At 49.5% G+C, this 14,154-nt stretch overlaps 1 protein-coding gene across 1 annotated transcript in view; it reads right to left on the bottom strand.

Moving 5' to 3' along the window:
* Positions 1–12,999, bottom strand: part of SSUH2 (ssu-2 homolog) — a 28,386-nt gene extending 15,387 nt beyond the window's left edge. Inside the window, exons 1-4 of the mRNA XM_036878412.2 lie at positions 12,972–12,999; positions 2,249–2,344; positions 1,838–1,919; positions 237–369 (exon numbers count right to left, since the gene is read on the bottom strand). Of these exons, the coding sequence (XP_036734307.2) occupies positions 237–369; positions 1,838–1,919; positions 2,249–2,344; positions 12,972–12,999 (339 nt within the window). The remainder of the gene's footprint in view (positions 1–236; positions 370–1,837; positions 1,920–2,248; positions 2,345–12,971) is intronic.
* Positions 13,000–14,154: the final 1,155 nt, after the last annotated feature.

Raw genomic sequence — 14,154 nt, 5'->3', positions numbered from 1 at the left:
TGTCCTGTTCTTTCCATTCTGCCCAGCCCATTCAGCCTCCCAAGGAAGACTGATAATAATTACTTCTTGCATTGCTCCCGAGAGCTACAGACCAGAGAAGAGGCAGAAGGGCCCTCAGTGTCACCACCACTGACAAGCACTGCCCCACAAACGGCTGTCTCCCATTTTACCCCACCCAGGCCACCGCGTGGCACCCTGAGGCTGCTGTCCCCGGCCCCCACCAGGGGCTCCCCTACCCGGCAGACAGTCTGCTGCCGCAGCTCCTGGATGATGAGGTCGCCGGCCGCGCCGCTGCCGTAGCAGCATTTGGAGCTCACGAAGCTGCGGAGGGCCTCACGCGCCACCTCCTCAGTTACCGCGGGGACCCTGCTGGGGACAGAGGGGCAGGGGGTCTGGGCAGGGCCTCCGGGCTCACCCCATCTGGCCACAGGTGGAGACAGGCCAGGAGAAGGGGGGGCCTGCGCCTGGTCCGCAGCGGAGGCAACACACTCAGGAGCCCTGCGGGCGCACACTGTGGAAGCAGGAGCCGCGGTGGGAAGGCGGCCAACCTTTCTTAGGCTGAAGTGTAGAGTTCAGAAGAAGGGCTGAGAGAATCTTAGAACTCGAAAAAAAACCCTCAGAGATTAACTACCCCATTGTACAGATGAGGAAAACTGCAGTCCAGGGAAGATGTCGCACAGCTAGGACACAGAGTCAGGGAAGGTGATGTCCCTGCCCTTTGGACACCTTGACCTTGGCCAGGGGTGCTGTGAGCAATGTTCACAGGAAGACCACAGCAGAGAACTGTTGTCGGGCAGCAGTGCCCCAGAGACTCACCGTGAGCCCACCGTGAGGCGGTGCGTGGGAAGGCAGACATGAATATCCCCTTCCTTGGCCTTCTCTCTGGATGCTTCCCTTCCCCCCAGAAACCTCCCCAAGGCCCAACTGCTACATCCTCTCCTTAGCAAAGCCCACCCTACCCCAATACCACCACCTCCAGAAAGCTGAAGTCCTCCCTGCTTGCATCTGCATGTATTTCTCCACGGTAGCCCAACTCCCCACAGGAAGCCCTCTCACGCACGCCGTGTCTCCAGCACCCCTGACTGGCAGACAGCCCTGTGTGCCTGCAGCGCGTGCGTGGGCCAAATGACCAAGACAACTCCAAGGAGGAAGCGGGGTCTGTGCTGGGCATGGGATTGGGTGACCAGAGAGGGAAGGGCCAGGAGCACCCCGGAGACTTCTTGGAGGCAAGATGCAACCACCCAGCAGAGAGGCCAGACCCAGACAAGGGGCAGCCCACCTTCCCTCTGCACAAAGCTGGCTGGGAAGCAGTACTTTGACCTGAGTCCTCTCTCAGCGAGGAGGGGTGAGCCTCTCCAGGGAGCTAGGCCAGGGGTCAACCAACTTTTTCTATAAAGGACTAGATGGTTAAATACTTTAAGCTTTCTGGGCCATGTGGTCTGGCTCAACCACTCACCTCTGCTGCTGTAGCAGTCACAGGTGGTAAATAAAAGAACAAGCATGGCCGTGTCCTCCCGAAACTTGATTTACAAAAACAGGTGGCAGGCTGGGTTTGCCCCGGGGGCTATAGTTTGCAATCTCTGGTCTAGACTGTGGCTTTCAGTTCTGCCTGGTAGCCAAACAGCCCAAAGAGCTTGGTGAGATACACATTCCCAGGATCCATCCCTGGGGACTCTAGCCCAGCAGGTCCAGGTTCCTGAGGCTCTGTCAGGCTTGAGGTTTGTGGCCCCTGGGTCCCAAGGGAGGGCTCTCAGGGGGCAGTGGTGACATGAGGCTCACCATGCGTGACCAAGTGTGGTGGCTCCATGCAGGTGGCCAGGGCACAGCGGCAGCTTACCTATGTTCCAGGAACGAGGCCCAGCACCTTTGCTCGTGGGGTCTCCCTGGGGCTTCCAACGGTGGGAAGAATATCTGCCGTCCTGGAGGAGCAGGGAGGAGTTGGGGGCTCAACAGTCCAGCTCAGATGCACAGGTATTTGGGGGTGAAACAAGGAAAGAATACTGCATTTTAATGCATGAGACACAAGCGTGATGGTTCTAAAACCGCACAATTCTGGTCTTAAACAGATACGGACAATGTGCATGTTCCTGGACACAGGGCCTCCGCCCTGTGGTCTCCCATTCCCTCAACAGTGATGAGAGGTGTCCCAGGGCCCGCCAGGGAAAAGGGGAGCCAGGCCAGGGTTGGCCCGCTCTAGAGACAGGCCTCCAACCAGCATGAGCCCAGGCACCAAGCCCCACGGACTTACCAGCCTCTTGAAGAAGCCGGTCATAGCTGGGCAGTCTCTCCAGGAGTTCATCTGGGGGTGCCAGAGGGCTCTCGGCCTCAAAGCTGAGGTCCACACCTGCAGAGAGAGGGGCAGTCAGAGCCTGCGGGAGGGAGGGGGAAGTTGATGGCAACTTCTGAGGCTGTCAGGTGAGGTGGGTGCATTACCGAGAGCATGACAGTTGAATGGAGGCAGGCTCACTCTGGCACCCTGGGGACAAAGAACGCGCCTGCAGGGCTGGCCGGTCCAGGGGTGATAGTAACAGCCAGGATAATGTTAATGAGAAAAACATTAAAAATGGCAACTCCTGTTTGCTGGGCCCCTACCCTGTGCCAGTGACTATGACATGTTCTTTGTAAGCATATCATTCCAAGACTCTAGGACACAGATACTGAATTGCAGGCAGTCACAATTCTCTGATGCTCGTCTCCATCTCCCTGCACCTAGGCGGGCAGCCCCTGCCTGCGCCTGCCCCCTCTCCCCTCTGCCCTTCACAGGTGTTTCCAAGGGGCCTCTAGCACATCTAATGTCACCTTGGTGTCTGCTTCATGGATGACCCAAACTGAAACACTAATACCACCCATTCTACCCATGTGGAAACAGGGGCTCAGAAAGCTAGAGACTCACCCAAGATCCCACAGACAGCTAGTGATGGAGATGGATTCAAACCAAGGCCCATCAGTTCCCAAAGCCCAATCTTTTCTCAGGTACTTTTCATGAGGCAGGCCCCGTGGAGGACTCACTTACAACACCCCTGCTTTTAAAACCACATCTTGATCTGTCAGGCTGTGACACAGAAGCATGGGGCCCTGAGACTCCAAGAAAACAGAATATAAGAACTGGTCCCTGGAAACGGTGGACAGCCCACAAAGCACCTCCCACCCCTGGTTCCAGAAGGTATGGCGGGCAGGACTTCTAGCTGCCTTTCATGCTAGGAAGCAAGAATCCCTCATATCTCTGGCTCTCTAGTGCCCTGTTTAATGATAGAAAATGGACCTTACAGGGTGAGCTGATAAATAATCAATGGAAGGTGATCCTTTCTGCATTAAATCACTGACGGGCACTCAGGGCAGACTTCCAGCTCATCTACCTCTTGCCCTCCATCGCACTTTTATTTTGCAGCTCTTTACAGCCCACAGCCCTTTGCTTCCACAAAAATAAAAGCAATGGCCAATATCCTTTCGAGTTTAATAAAAACTGGGGCCAGGAAAACAAGCAGATCTTTTTCTAAATTGGAGCAGCCTAGGTTATCTGGAAGTGGAGATGGTAGGTGGTGAGACAGCCTGAAATCCTGAAACATGTGCCAAGAACAGTGGAGGGAGGAGGGGCATCATTAGGACAAACAAACGATCCCACTGGGCCACTCCCCCCAGATTAGCAGACCTCCTTGTCCTCCAACAATAAGAAATACATAATGACTCTCGGAGGTGCTTGCGGGCAATTTTCAAGGGAAGCTGAGATAGAAGAATGTAGATGCTGACAGGGCCCTTCTTGGCAGGAAAGCTATCTTTGTGAGCAAGTGATGCTGCGAGAAGCAGGTGAGACACCTGGGATGCAGGTGGGTGTGACACAAAGTGACACCATCCCTAAGCTTCGGACCAATGCCTGCGAGTGGGCACTGCCATCTCCAGTCTGATCATTCATCTTGACTTTTATTCATACCTTAGTTCTCAATTTGGCTTTACTTCTAATAAGTTTTCTGGCATCCTAAGCTATTTGAGCCACGAGTGATCCAGGGATGGGCATTTTCTATGAATAGCCAGGTAGCAAATATTGTAGACTTTGTGGACCATATGGTCTGTCTTGATCCTTCACCCCATGTGGCCTGAAAGCAACCATAGGCTATACACAATTGAATAAACATGGCTTTGTTCCAATAAAACCGTACAGAAACAGGTCATGGGTCAGTCAGATTTGGGTCTTGAGCCACATTTTGCCCACCCTGACCTAGACACTAGCACCTGTGTGAATGGGCTTGAGGGGGTCAGAAAGGTGGAGGCTGGAATTTGAACCTTACTGGGCCGAGGGCCCATGCCCATCCACCACAGTCCCCATGAGCCCAGTTAGCAGAATTACAGAGGAAGGTCGGGGTTGGACTGCAGCCAGGGGTGATTAGAGTTAGGATCCCCGAGGCACGGTGCTTAGGAAGCTGGCCTCGGAAATGCTGCAGTCTGAGCCATGTAACGCGCACGACACGGTGCCAGCCACACACCTTGGAGAAATCAACTCTCCCAGGACGGCGCTAATGCCCATCTAATGAGACAATGTGTACACAGCTCTTGGCCCCGAGCCTGACATTTAGTAAATGCTCAATCAATGCCTTGGACCTGAGGAGGGAAAAGTTTTTTCTCTATGTGCTCCTTTCAGCCAGGAGACAAGAGTGAAAACGTTGAGCACAGAAAGAAAGGCAAGACCTTCACCGCCCTCTCCCACAGGACGGCCCCTGCCCACCAGGACGCCTTGGGTCGGCTGGGACATTGACGCTCTCCTCAACAAGAAGGCAGGGAAGGCCATGTGGCTTCTATGTCCTTCTGCAAACCAAACAAAGCCACAGGAAGGGGGAAGAATGAGAGGTGGGAAATTTAGAGCCCCATCCATCAACCGGGAGCCACCCTGACCTCTCCGAGCAGTCACAATTCGTCAGAGCTAAATTAATCTCACCATTATGTGAGGTACAAAAATAAAGGACTCCAGGCTGACCTACAGGCTGATGCGTCATATCCTGTGTAGATCTGGTCAGGCACAATAGGAACACCTACGTCAGGGGGCATTGTGTGACACCCAGCATGGGGCACCTTGAGGGGGCCGCCAGCCGCAAAGCTGTTTCCACGGTGCTGGGCTGAGCTCCAGGGCAGTTATCCAGCCAGGCCGCCCCACCCTCACATGCGCATTGTGCCCTGGGGCTCACAAAGGGATACTGCAGGCGTGACCTCTTTTGCGCTTCGTGACAACCACCGTTTGCTCCATTTCATAGAACAAGATGAGGCTCAGAAATGGGATTTGGGGCAACAAGCTCACATATTCACAGCAGAGTCAACAAGTAGAACTTAGAACTCAGACCTTGACCCCAAGTCCAGTGACCTTTCCACTTAGCTGAACACCTCATTGCTCCATGTAAATGGCAATGAGTGTGGTAGCCGAGAAAGCTTTGCAAAGTGTAACCAAGGTAGTCCTCACCAGCCACCAGCTATTTTCCTTCTGTATGGACAGGAATTCTTCCTGTGGGGAAAGGCTTAATTAATGGACCTCTTTAACTTTTTTTGTTTCAAATGCCATTCCCTTTATTTCACAGGATAAAAGGAGTTCACATCTCCTGCTCCTGATTCCAGTATTAATCATCTTAAAAGCAGGGAAATCATAGCACCTCTCTGCTCAGATGGCCCCCCACTGCCATCCTGCTTCAATTTGTTTCCTACCTCGTTTCCTCCAACAGTTGTGAGAAAGCCTTTTGGACAGGGAGCCCCCGCTGCTTGCATGCCATCAACGCGCATAAATGCCTTGTGACGTGAATTAGACTTAAGATAATGCAAGAGAGAGTCAGAGATTCAGGTGGTCAAATTCACACCGACAGAAAATAGAATGGTGTTTGCCAGGAGCAGAGAGGAGAGAGCACGGAGAGTTGTTTTAACTGCTTTGGAGTTTCAGTTTTGCCAAAATGAAAACCTTCTAGAGATGAATGGTTGCAGAGTAACAGGAATCCACTTAATGTCATAGAGTTGTATACTTAAAAATGGTTGGGATGGCAAATTTTATGTTACTTATATTTACCATGATTGAAAATCATTTTTTAAAAAAGGGAAAGAGAAGGAGTCAGGTGATCATTAGATAAAGCAAGCAAGAGTCCTGCTTTGCCAAGAAGAACAAACCAAATAATTGGCCACATTACATAAAGGCCTTTATAGCAAAACCAGAAAGCCTGGCCAGGCCATTCGCACTGAAGCAACTGCCCACAGCTAACATCCAAGCTCCTAAGCTTGGCAGCTAAGGCCCCGTATGACTGGGATACAGGAAGAGAAGCCTTGTCTGCCCTCATGACAGGGGAAAAGCCTTCCTTTTTGTCCAGACCAGGGGTGGGGAAGGGAAGACGGCTAACTGGGAGCGGAGGGATGGGGGTCTAGAACAGAGCAGGAAGTGGGAGGAGACGAGGCTGCTGAGCCTTGAGAGAGAAGTCCGGCAGCTTTGGGATGGGAGCTGCTGAGAAAACATCTGGAGGAGCAAATAGGATGCCCTCCGTGTGAGTGAGACCAACATCAAGGAAAAGGGAGGAAGACGGGCCGGAGGAGTTTTCCTTGGAGTTACTACACAGGCCCCCTCTGATGTGCCAAGAGACAACCCAACAAAAATTATGATTCATTTCCAACTGGTTGGGATATGGAGCTCCTACTTTGGAGAAAGTGCCACACTGGGCCAAGACAGGGCCACATGGGGGCTGGGCTTTCTAAGCTGGCCTCTCCTTCCCAGGGGGGACTGGTCACTTCATGAGACTTCATGACATACAGCCATTTGTCTCAGCCCTCGTTCTGGCATTTCCTGCCCATGACACCCCATCACCTCCCTCAGCCTGACGCAGCCCAGACGTCCCCTCCTGCAGAGCCTGCCTGGCTGTGGTCCCCCTTCTCTGTGCCCCCCAGTGCTCTGTTCCCCTCTCCACCATTGTTTTCCCAACGGCTTTATAAGAATTATTTATAAAGAATCCATTTAGGGTCTGCCTCCCCACTGGACTTTAAACACCTTGAAGGGAGGCCAACGAATTCATCCTTGAGCACAGCACACAACAGACCCCCTGTGTAATCTTGGGGGAAAACCACTTAATGTTTTAGGGCCTGATCTTTCCCTAAAATAAGGAGCTCAGGGAGTATGGGAGGACTGGGAAGAAAGATAAGTGAAGGCTTTGGGAAAGTCCTTGGGATTACCTCTAAGATAAAGTATGATTTCACTGAAGTTTTTTATTTCTTATTCTCCAAAGAGGACACTGTATCTTTCCATTAGGAGTTGCTGGGCACACAAATCCTTTCCAGAAATGTGGCAGCCTGCAGGAAAGACTGGGTGAGCCCTGCGCAGCCAGGGCCAATGTGGCGGGGTAGGCCAGTGCCCTGGGTGGCCATGGCCCCATCCAAAGGGATATGTGAGAAATGCTAAGACCCCCACGGTCGGTCACCAAGGCTCTTGGAAGCTGGGCCCCTGCTGAGAAGTCCAGTAACCTTTCCCACCAACTGGCCATGACAGCTTCTATCCAGTCTCCAATCTCCAATTCAAGACTGTGGGTGAAGGGAACACTTGAATGAATGAGCTTTGGGGAGCACAGCTGGTCTGGGTGCCAAGGGAGAGCCCCAGCTCCTTAGTATCGGGTCACTGGTGATGACAGTGGTGTGGCCTCAGATCACTGCCCCCTCCCCAGGTGCCAATGCCCAGGAGTCAGTAGGTGCCACCTAGGTCCTTCGGTTCCTGGACAACAGCCCCCTCTTAAAATTACCAGGGGTTCTAATTACAGCCCATCTTACTTGAAGAGGCTCTTGCTCACCATTTCTGGGAGGCGTTCAGTCTATAATAAAAGAAGGTATATTATAAGGGATATGGTTTTTAGAATAAAGAAGGGGATCTTTCTTCTTCAGCTCTGGGCTAGGTCAACTTCCTCTAAGAGTGATTGAAACCTTATTACATCAAATAAATAGGCCCTGGTCAAGCTGGAGAAGACAAGACTCTACAGGGTTCTCAGTCACATTCTGAGTAGCCTTGAAGGGGTGGGGGCTGGGGGCTAAATCAAGACCAAAGAGTAGATGCTCCAGGGAAAGTGGTATCAACTCAGGGCATGAAAGAACTCATGACAGCATCTGCTATAGGAGGGGGACCAGCCCTTCACTGGAGGTGTTCCAGCCAATGGTGGGAGATGCCACGTCTGGGCTGCCATGCTGTCAGTGGCATCCCAGCTGCAGAAAGGCCTTCCAGGTGACTTCCATGTGGCTGCCACATCCCAGAAGGTCCCTATCCCTGCCTGCTGTGGTCCCGAAGGGATTCACTGAAGGAAGATACTCATTCTCTGAAGTTGCCCACATTATAGGCTTAAAAACTGAGGGGACAAGCCATGGACATACAATGGCGAAATGACAGTCTCTTCAACAGATGGTGCTGGCAAAACTGGACAGCTACATGTAGGAGAATGAAACTGGACCATCGTCTAACCCCATATACAAAAGTAAACTCAAAATGGATCAAAGACCTGAATGTAAGTCATGAAACCATTAAACTCTTGGAAGAAAACATAGGCACAAACCTCTTAGACATAAACATGAGTGACCTCTTCTTGAACATATCTCCCCGGGCAAGGAAAACAACAGCAAAAATGAACAAGTGGGACTATATTAAGCTGAAAAGCTTCTGTACAGCAAAAGACACCATCAATAGAACAAAAAGAAACCCTACAGTATGGGAGAATATCTTTGAAAATGACACATCCGATAAAGGCTTGACGTCCAGAATATATAAAGAGCTCACACGCCTCAACAAACAAAAAACAAATAACCCAATTAAAAAATGGGCAAAGGAACTGAACAGACGGTTCTCCGAAAAAGAAATACAGATGGCCAACAGACACATGAAAAGATGCTCCACATCGCTAATTATCAGAGAAATGCAAATTAAAACTACAATGAGGTATCACCTCACACCAGTAAGGATGGCTGCCATCCAAAAGACAAACAACAACAAATGTTGGCAAGGCTGTGGAGAAAGGGGAACCCTCCTACACTGCTGGTGGGAATGTAAACTTGTTCAACCATTGTGGAAAGCAGTATGGAGGTACATCAAAATGCTCAAAACAGACTTACCATTTGACCCAGGAATTGCACTCCTAGGAATTTACCCTAAGAATGCAGCAATCAAGTATGAGAAAGATCAGTGCACCCCTATGTTTATCGCAGCACTATTTACAATAGCCAAGAATTGGAAGCAACCTAAATGTCCATCGATAGATGAATGGATAAAGAAGATGTGGTACATATACACAATGGAATACTACTCAGCCATAAGAAAAGGGCAAATCCAACCATTTGCAGCAACATGGATGGAGCTGGAGGGTATTTTGCTCAGTGAAACAAGCCAAGCAGAGAAAGAGAAATACCAAATGATTTCACTCATCTGTGGAATATAAGAACAAAGGAAAAACTGAAGGAACAAAACAGCAGCAGAATCACAGAACTCAAGAATGGACTAACAGGTACCAAAGGGAAAGGGACTGGGGAGGATGGGTGGGTAGGGAGGGATAAGGGGGGGAGAAGTAGGGGGGTATTAAGATTAGCATCCATAGCGGGGTGGGAGAAAGGGGAGGGCTGTACAACACAGAGAAGACAAGTAGTGATTCTACAACAGGTTGCTACGCTGATGGACAGTGACTGTAAAGGAGTATATAGGGGGGACCTGGTATAGGGGAGAGCCTAGTAAACAAAGTATTCGTAAGTATTCGTCATGTAAATGTAGATTAATGATTAAAAAAAAAAAAAATGCAGTTCCTATGTGGTGACCTCTAATGAGTTCTACACAATAATATAAAGGACATATAAAAGTGTAGGCAAAGGGTCTGTTTGTGTTTATACAGAGGATCAAAGCCTAATTTGGCTACCCCGAAAATGAACTAAGAAACGATATGAAAGAGAACTTCCAACATCAGCACTCTCGGGAAGACTCATGCCAGAAGATGATCATCAAAAAACCCCAACAAAGATCCACGCACTGCTACAGCTGTAGATGCACTCATCCCACCAGCTCCTGGACTTGCCATGGGAATGAAGGAGATATCTAAGCTGGCCTGTGCATACAGTAAAACAACAAATTTGACTGGATCTATACTGTTGGAACTCAACCAAGAATTAGGAGAAGTGCAAATTGTAGCGCTCCAAAATCTTACAACTACAGACTATTTACTGTTAAAAGAACATATGGGATGTGAACAGTGCCCAGGAATGGGTTGTTTTAATTTGTCTGATTTTTCTCAAACTATTCAAATTCAGTTAGATAATAACCATCATATCATTGATAAGTTTTCACAAATGCCTAGGGTGCCTAACTGGTTTTCTTGGTTTCACTGGAGATGGCTGGTAATTACAGGTATGCTTTGGTTAGGTAACTATACTCCTATTATGTTAATGTGTGTGCGCAATTTAAGTAGTAGCTTAAAATATATACATGCTGAAGTTACTCTACAAGAAGATATGTCAAAGAAATAATCAATCTTCCCATGTTTTCTCCCGCCTGCTACTTCTATAGCTTTTCTTCTTCCTTCCTAATTACAACGAATTCTTAAATAGAATTCGTGCCTCATATCAAATTTACCGAGTATCATAACTCCTCCAAGTGGTAAAGATACCTCAAGACAAATGCTGGGCATAGAAGCCACAGGGCATAAATATGCAAAGAAATAAAAAGCTAACCATTTCAAACAATAAGGCTTCTCTCTCACTTACCAACTTAACATTTCCCTGTGTGGCCCCGGAAGATGACTGGTTAGCCAGAGACGGGTAAGATTCCTCAAGGGAGGAACAACCTAAGACAGGCACAGTCGCTGGGGGGTCATCAGGTGAGAAATTGGGGATCAACAGAGGTGAGGCTTAGAACCTCACCCCCCCTGTACTGAGAGAAATCTTCTGCATATGTGGATGTTTTATTGCCCTTGTCTAGCTTGGATTAACACATAGTCTACAGGCACACACCTGATCATCTACATTTGCTCTCTTACAACACTAAACTATGTTTTCTACCTTTATGTTGTATCTACCTACCACTTCAGCATCTTATTAAAAATAATAAAGAGAAAAACTGAGGGGACAACACTTTAGCGGCTAGGAAGGGTGACTCAGTTGGATAAAGTGGGTGGTCATCTCTCACCTAAGAAGGGGCATTTACATTATGTAAGTCCCATAGCAGCTCCCTTTCTGAAACTTGGAGAAAAATTTACCTAGTTTTAGATTTCACCAACTTACTTTCTAAAAACTTTTCTGGACTATCCTGTACCTTCCAGGACACCCTAAGTGCTGAACTGAGGTTCAATTATACTGGAAAACAGCATGGAGGGTAACAGAATCAGAGATTTTAGAATTTTAGGAGAGCTAAAAAATTCACCTTACTCTCCCTTGTTTACCAGAAGGCACGATGCCAAAAGAGAAACATAAAGGTGATAGTATTTTCCAATAATAGCAGTTTAATTGTAAAGCTCGGGGGGACATGACTGATCATTTTCCAGAGTCAACATTTACCCCATGCCTCCCTGGGATGAGTGATGTATCAGGCACTTTATATCCAATTAATCCTTTACCAGTTTTGTAAGATGACACCATCTCTACTTTTAATTGGGGGAAATGCAGCGCAGAAAGGTTAAGTGACTTGAGCAGTCACCCATCTATTAGGAGGCAGAGCTTGGACTTGAATCTAGATCTGAAACGAAAGACTGCTTTTGATCATTATAAAATGAAATTATAATTATAAAGTGAAAGGCTATTAATGAGTAGTGGTTTGAAGAGGAAAGATTGCTAATATCCAAATGTTAGTAGATGCTTATCAGATAAGACTATAGATACACAATTTCCAGTATATCAGAGATCAGATTAGGCCCTGCTCAAACACATGGTAAGTATCTCTGCACAGTCTTCCGCTTCAGTAAGGAAAAGAATTCCAACAGAAGTTAAAATGAGTTCTCTCTAAAGTTAGCATGGTTCATTTTTTATATCCCACTTGAACTCTGAAACTTAAAGCTTTGAGATACCAACATTAAAGATAACAAAGAATGTTGGACCTACAAAGGACTTTCAAGGTCACCAAATTGGGTAAAAATGTACTAGTGTCACAGGCCTCTCTGGGATTCACATGAAAGCTGTGTACTCTGCACCCCCCCCTGCCCTTGCCTAAAAAAAGCACATTTACACAACATTTTGCCCTCATCTTCATGGTCCTCAAATCAAAAACTTCTGATGCAATCTCCATTTATACATGGGGAAATCAGGGCTCAGAGAGGTTCAATGACTTGCCTAAGATCACACAGCCAATTCACCACAGAGCATGAACCTGAACGCTAGCCTTCTAATTCCCAATCTGGTACTCTACCACATTGCCCCTTCCAAATTCAGGATCAAAAATACCCTTTTTAAACATAGCACATTTCTTCCTAAAATTACCATTTCCTTCTTCATCTCTTTAAATAGTCCTTCAATTCCCTTGTATTTCTGTCTCACTAATTACAGGATGGGGTCACTGAGGCTGTTTCAGGAGCAGCAATGAACAAGCAGGCTGCTTGCTAGAGGAAGAGCTTTAATAACATTTCTTTAAAATTAACCTAATCTACGAACTGCATCCAAGTGGGATTGAAATGAGAATCCTGATAACCAGTCTCACATTTGGCTGGGTGGGCGCCGGGTGAGGGGGGACTGTCAACTACAGACGGGAAGGATAAAGAAGTAAGCCTCAGATGGTGTCACCATGGTTAGGGAGAGAAGTTCTCACCTTAGTTTTCTGCCCTCCTTCCCCATTGCCCAGAGGCACATAATGGAAGAAACAGCCTGCAGGATGCAAATGAGCTTTACACGCCCGCCCAAGGGAGGAAGGAAGACACGCTGTCGGCAAAACAGACGCTGCGCCTGAGACGGCACCGCGGGCAGAGGGAGCACGCGGCTCAGCACCGGCTGCAGAGGTGGGCGCCCCGCGCCCTCCCCCCTGTACTTACCGTCCTCCTCACTCGGGTCCCTGTCCATGGTCCCGCCGTCCCGGCGAGGAGGGGTCTGCCCTCCCAGTGGCTCCGGCTGCCTGGATTTGAGGGACCACGCTTGGCCCCTCCCAGAACAGCAGGCCCATTGTCACCGATTTGAATACAACAGAGGGAAACATATGGGGAAGGACACGGTCCATCAGAGCGGCTGCTCTGTACCCAGTCCACAGCGGTCTCAGGGCTCCTGCTCACAAGGCCTTCTTCATGCCAGGCTCGTGCTGGGTGCTTTAGCCACCTGTGTCCTTGCACAGCCTATGGGATGGCACTTTCAAGGTGCTCATTTTCCCGAGAGGGGAGTCAAACCCTCGTCTGTCTGACTCCCCAGTTGAGGCTCTTGACCCCTGGGCTATACTGTTCATCTGTGGGAGGGAGGCTGCTAAGTGTGTGGGGTAGGCAGGAAAGGGATACCGACCAACGTAAAAACTGCAAGCAGGTCACCTCCCCAGGGGGAGAGAAGATAGGGGTGGGATCTCTGAGGCCCTGAGTGTCAACCTCCTCATCTCACTGGGGAAGAAACAAGGCTGGGATCGTGAGGCAGGGGCAGAGCCAGCCCCTGACCCGGGCTGCACAGGTCACTGTTGTCACCATACCAGCCGAGGCCCTGTGACATGTCAGTAGGTTTTTCAAGGTCTCTCTCTGAGCCTTTGGCACTGGGGCTCAGAGCTCCTTCAGCCTCAGCCTCTGAAGACCACCCCTCTCCTCTGGATGAGTCCATACAGTGAGCACCAGGACCTGGGCCACCTGGGATGGATGCAGAGAGCTTGGGAGCCAGCATCACCTGCCCGGCATCCTTGGCAAGGACCCCTCACAGCTGGGCCTGGGGTTCTCCGTCGGGGGAAGCCTTGCTCCATAGGGCAAGGAAGTCCCCTATGCGCCGCTCACCCAACCCAGCAAAGCCCCTGGGGATGTGCCATGATTGCCCCCAAGGAAGACCAGCTGTGGGAAGCCCTGTGACCGAGGGCCAGAGGTCTGTTATCTCAGATGGCCACACTGCACATGGAGATGCCTCCCAAGTGCTCGCCAAGCACCTTCCACCCTCACCAGCCACCGCCCGCCCCCCACAGAATGCTAGTGACAGTCCCGGATGTGACAGATGCTGCTTACACACAGTCAGACACCCCCAAGGCCCGCAGATAGGGCT

The sequence above is a fragment of the Manis pentadactyla genome, chromosome 1 (assembly GCF_030020395.1).
Source record: "Manis pentadactyla isolate mManPen7 chromosome 1, mManPen7.hap1, whole genome shotgun sequence".
Lineage (NCBI taxonomy): Eukaryota > Metazoa > Chordata > Mammalia > Pholidota > Manidae > Manis > Manis pentadactyla.
This window is presented reverse-complemented; position numbering and strand designations above follow the sequence as displayed.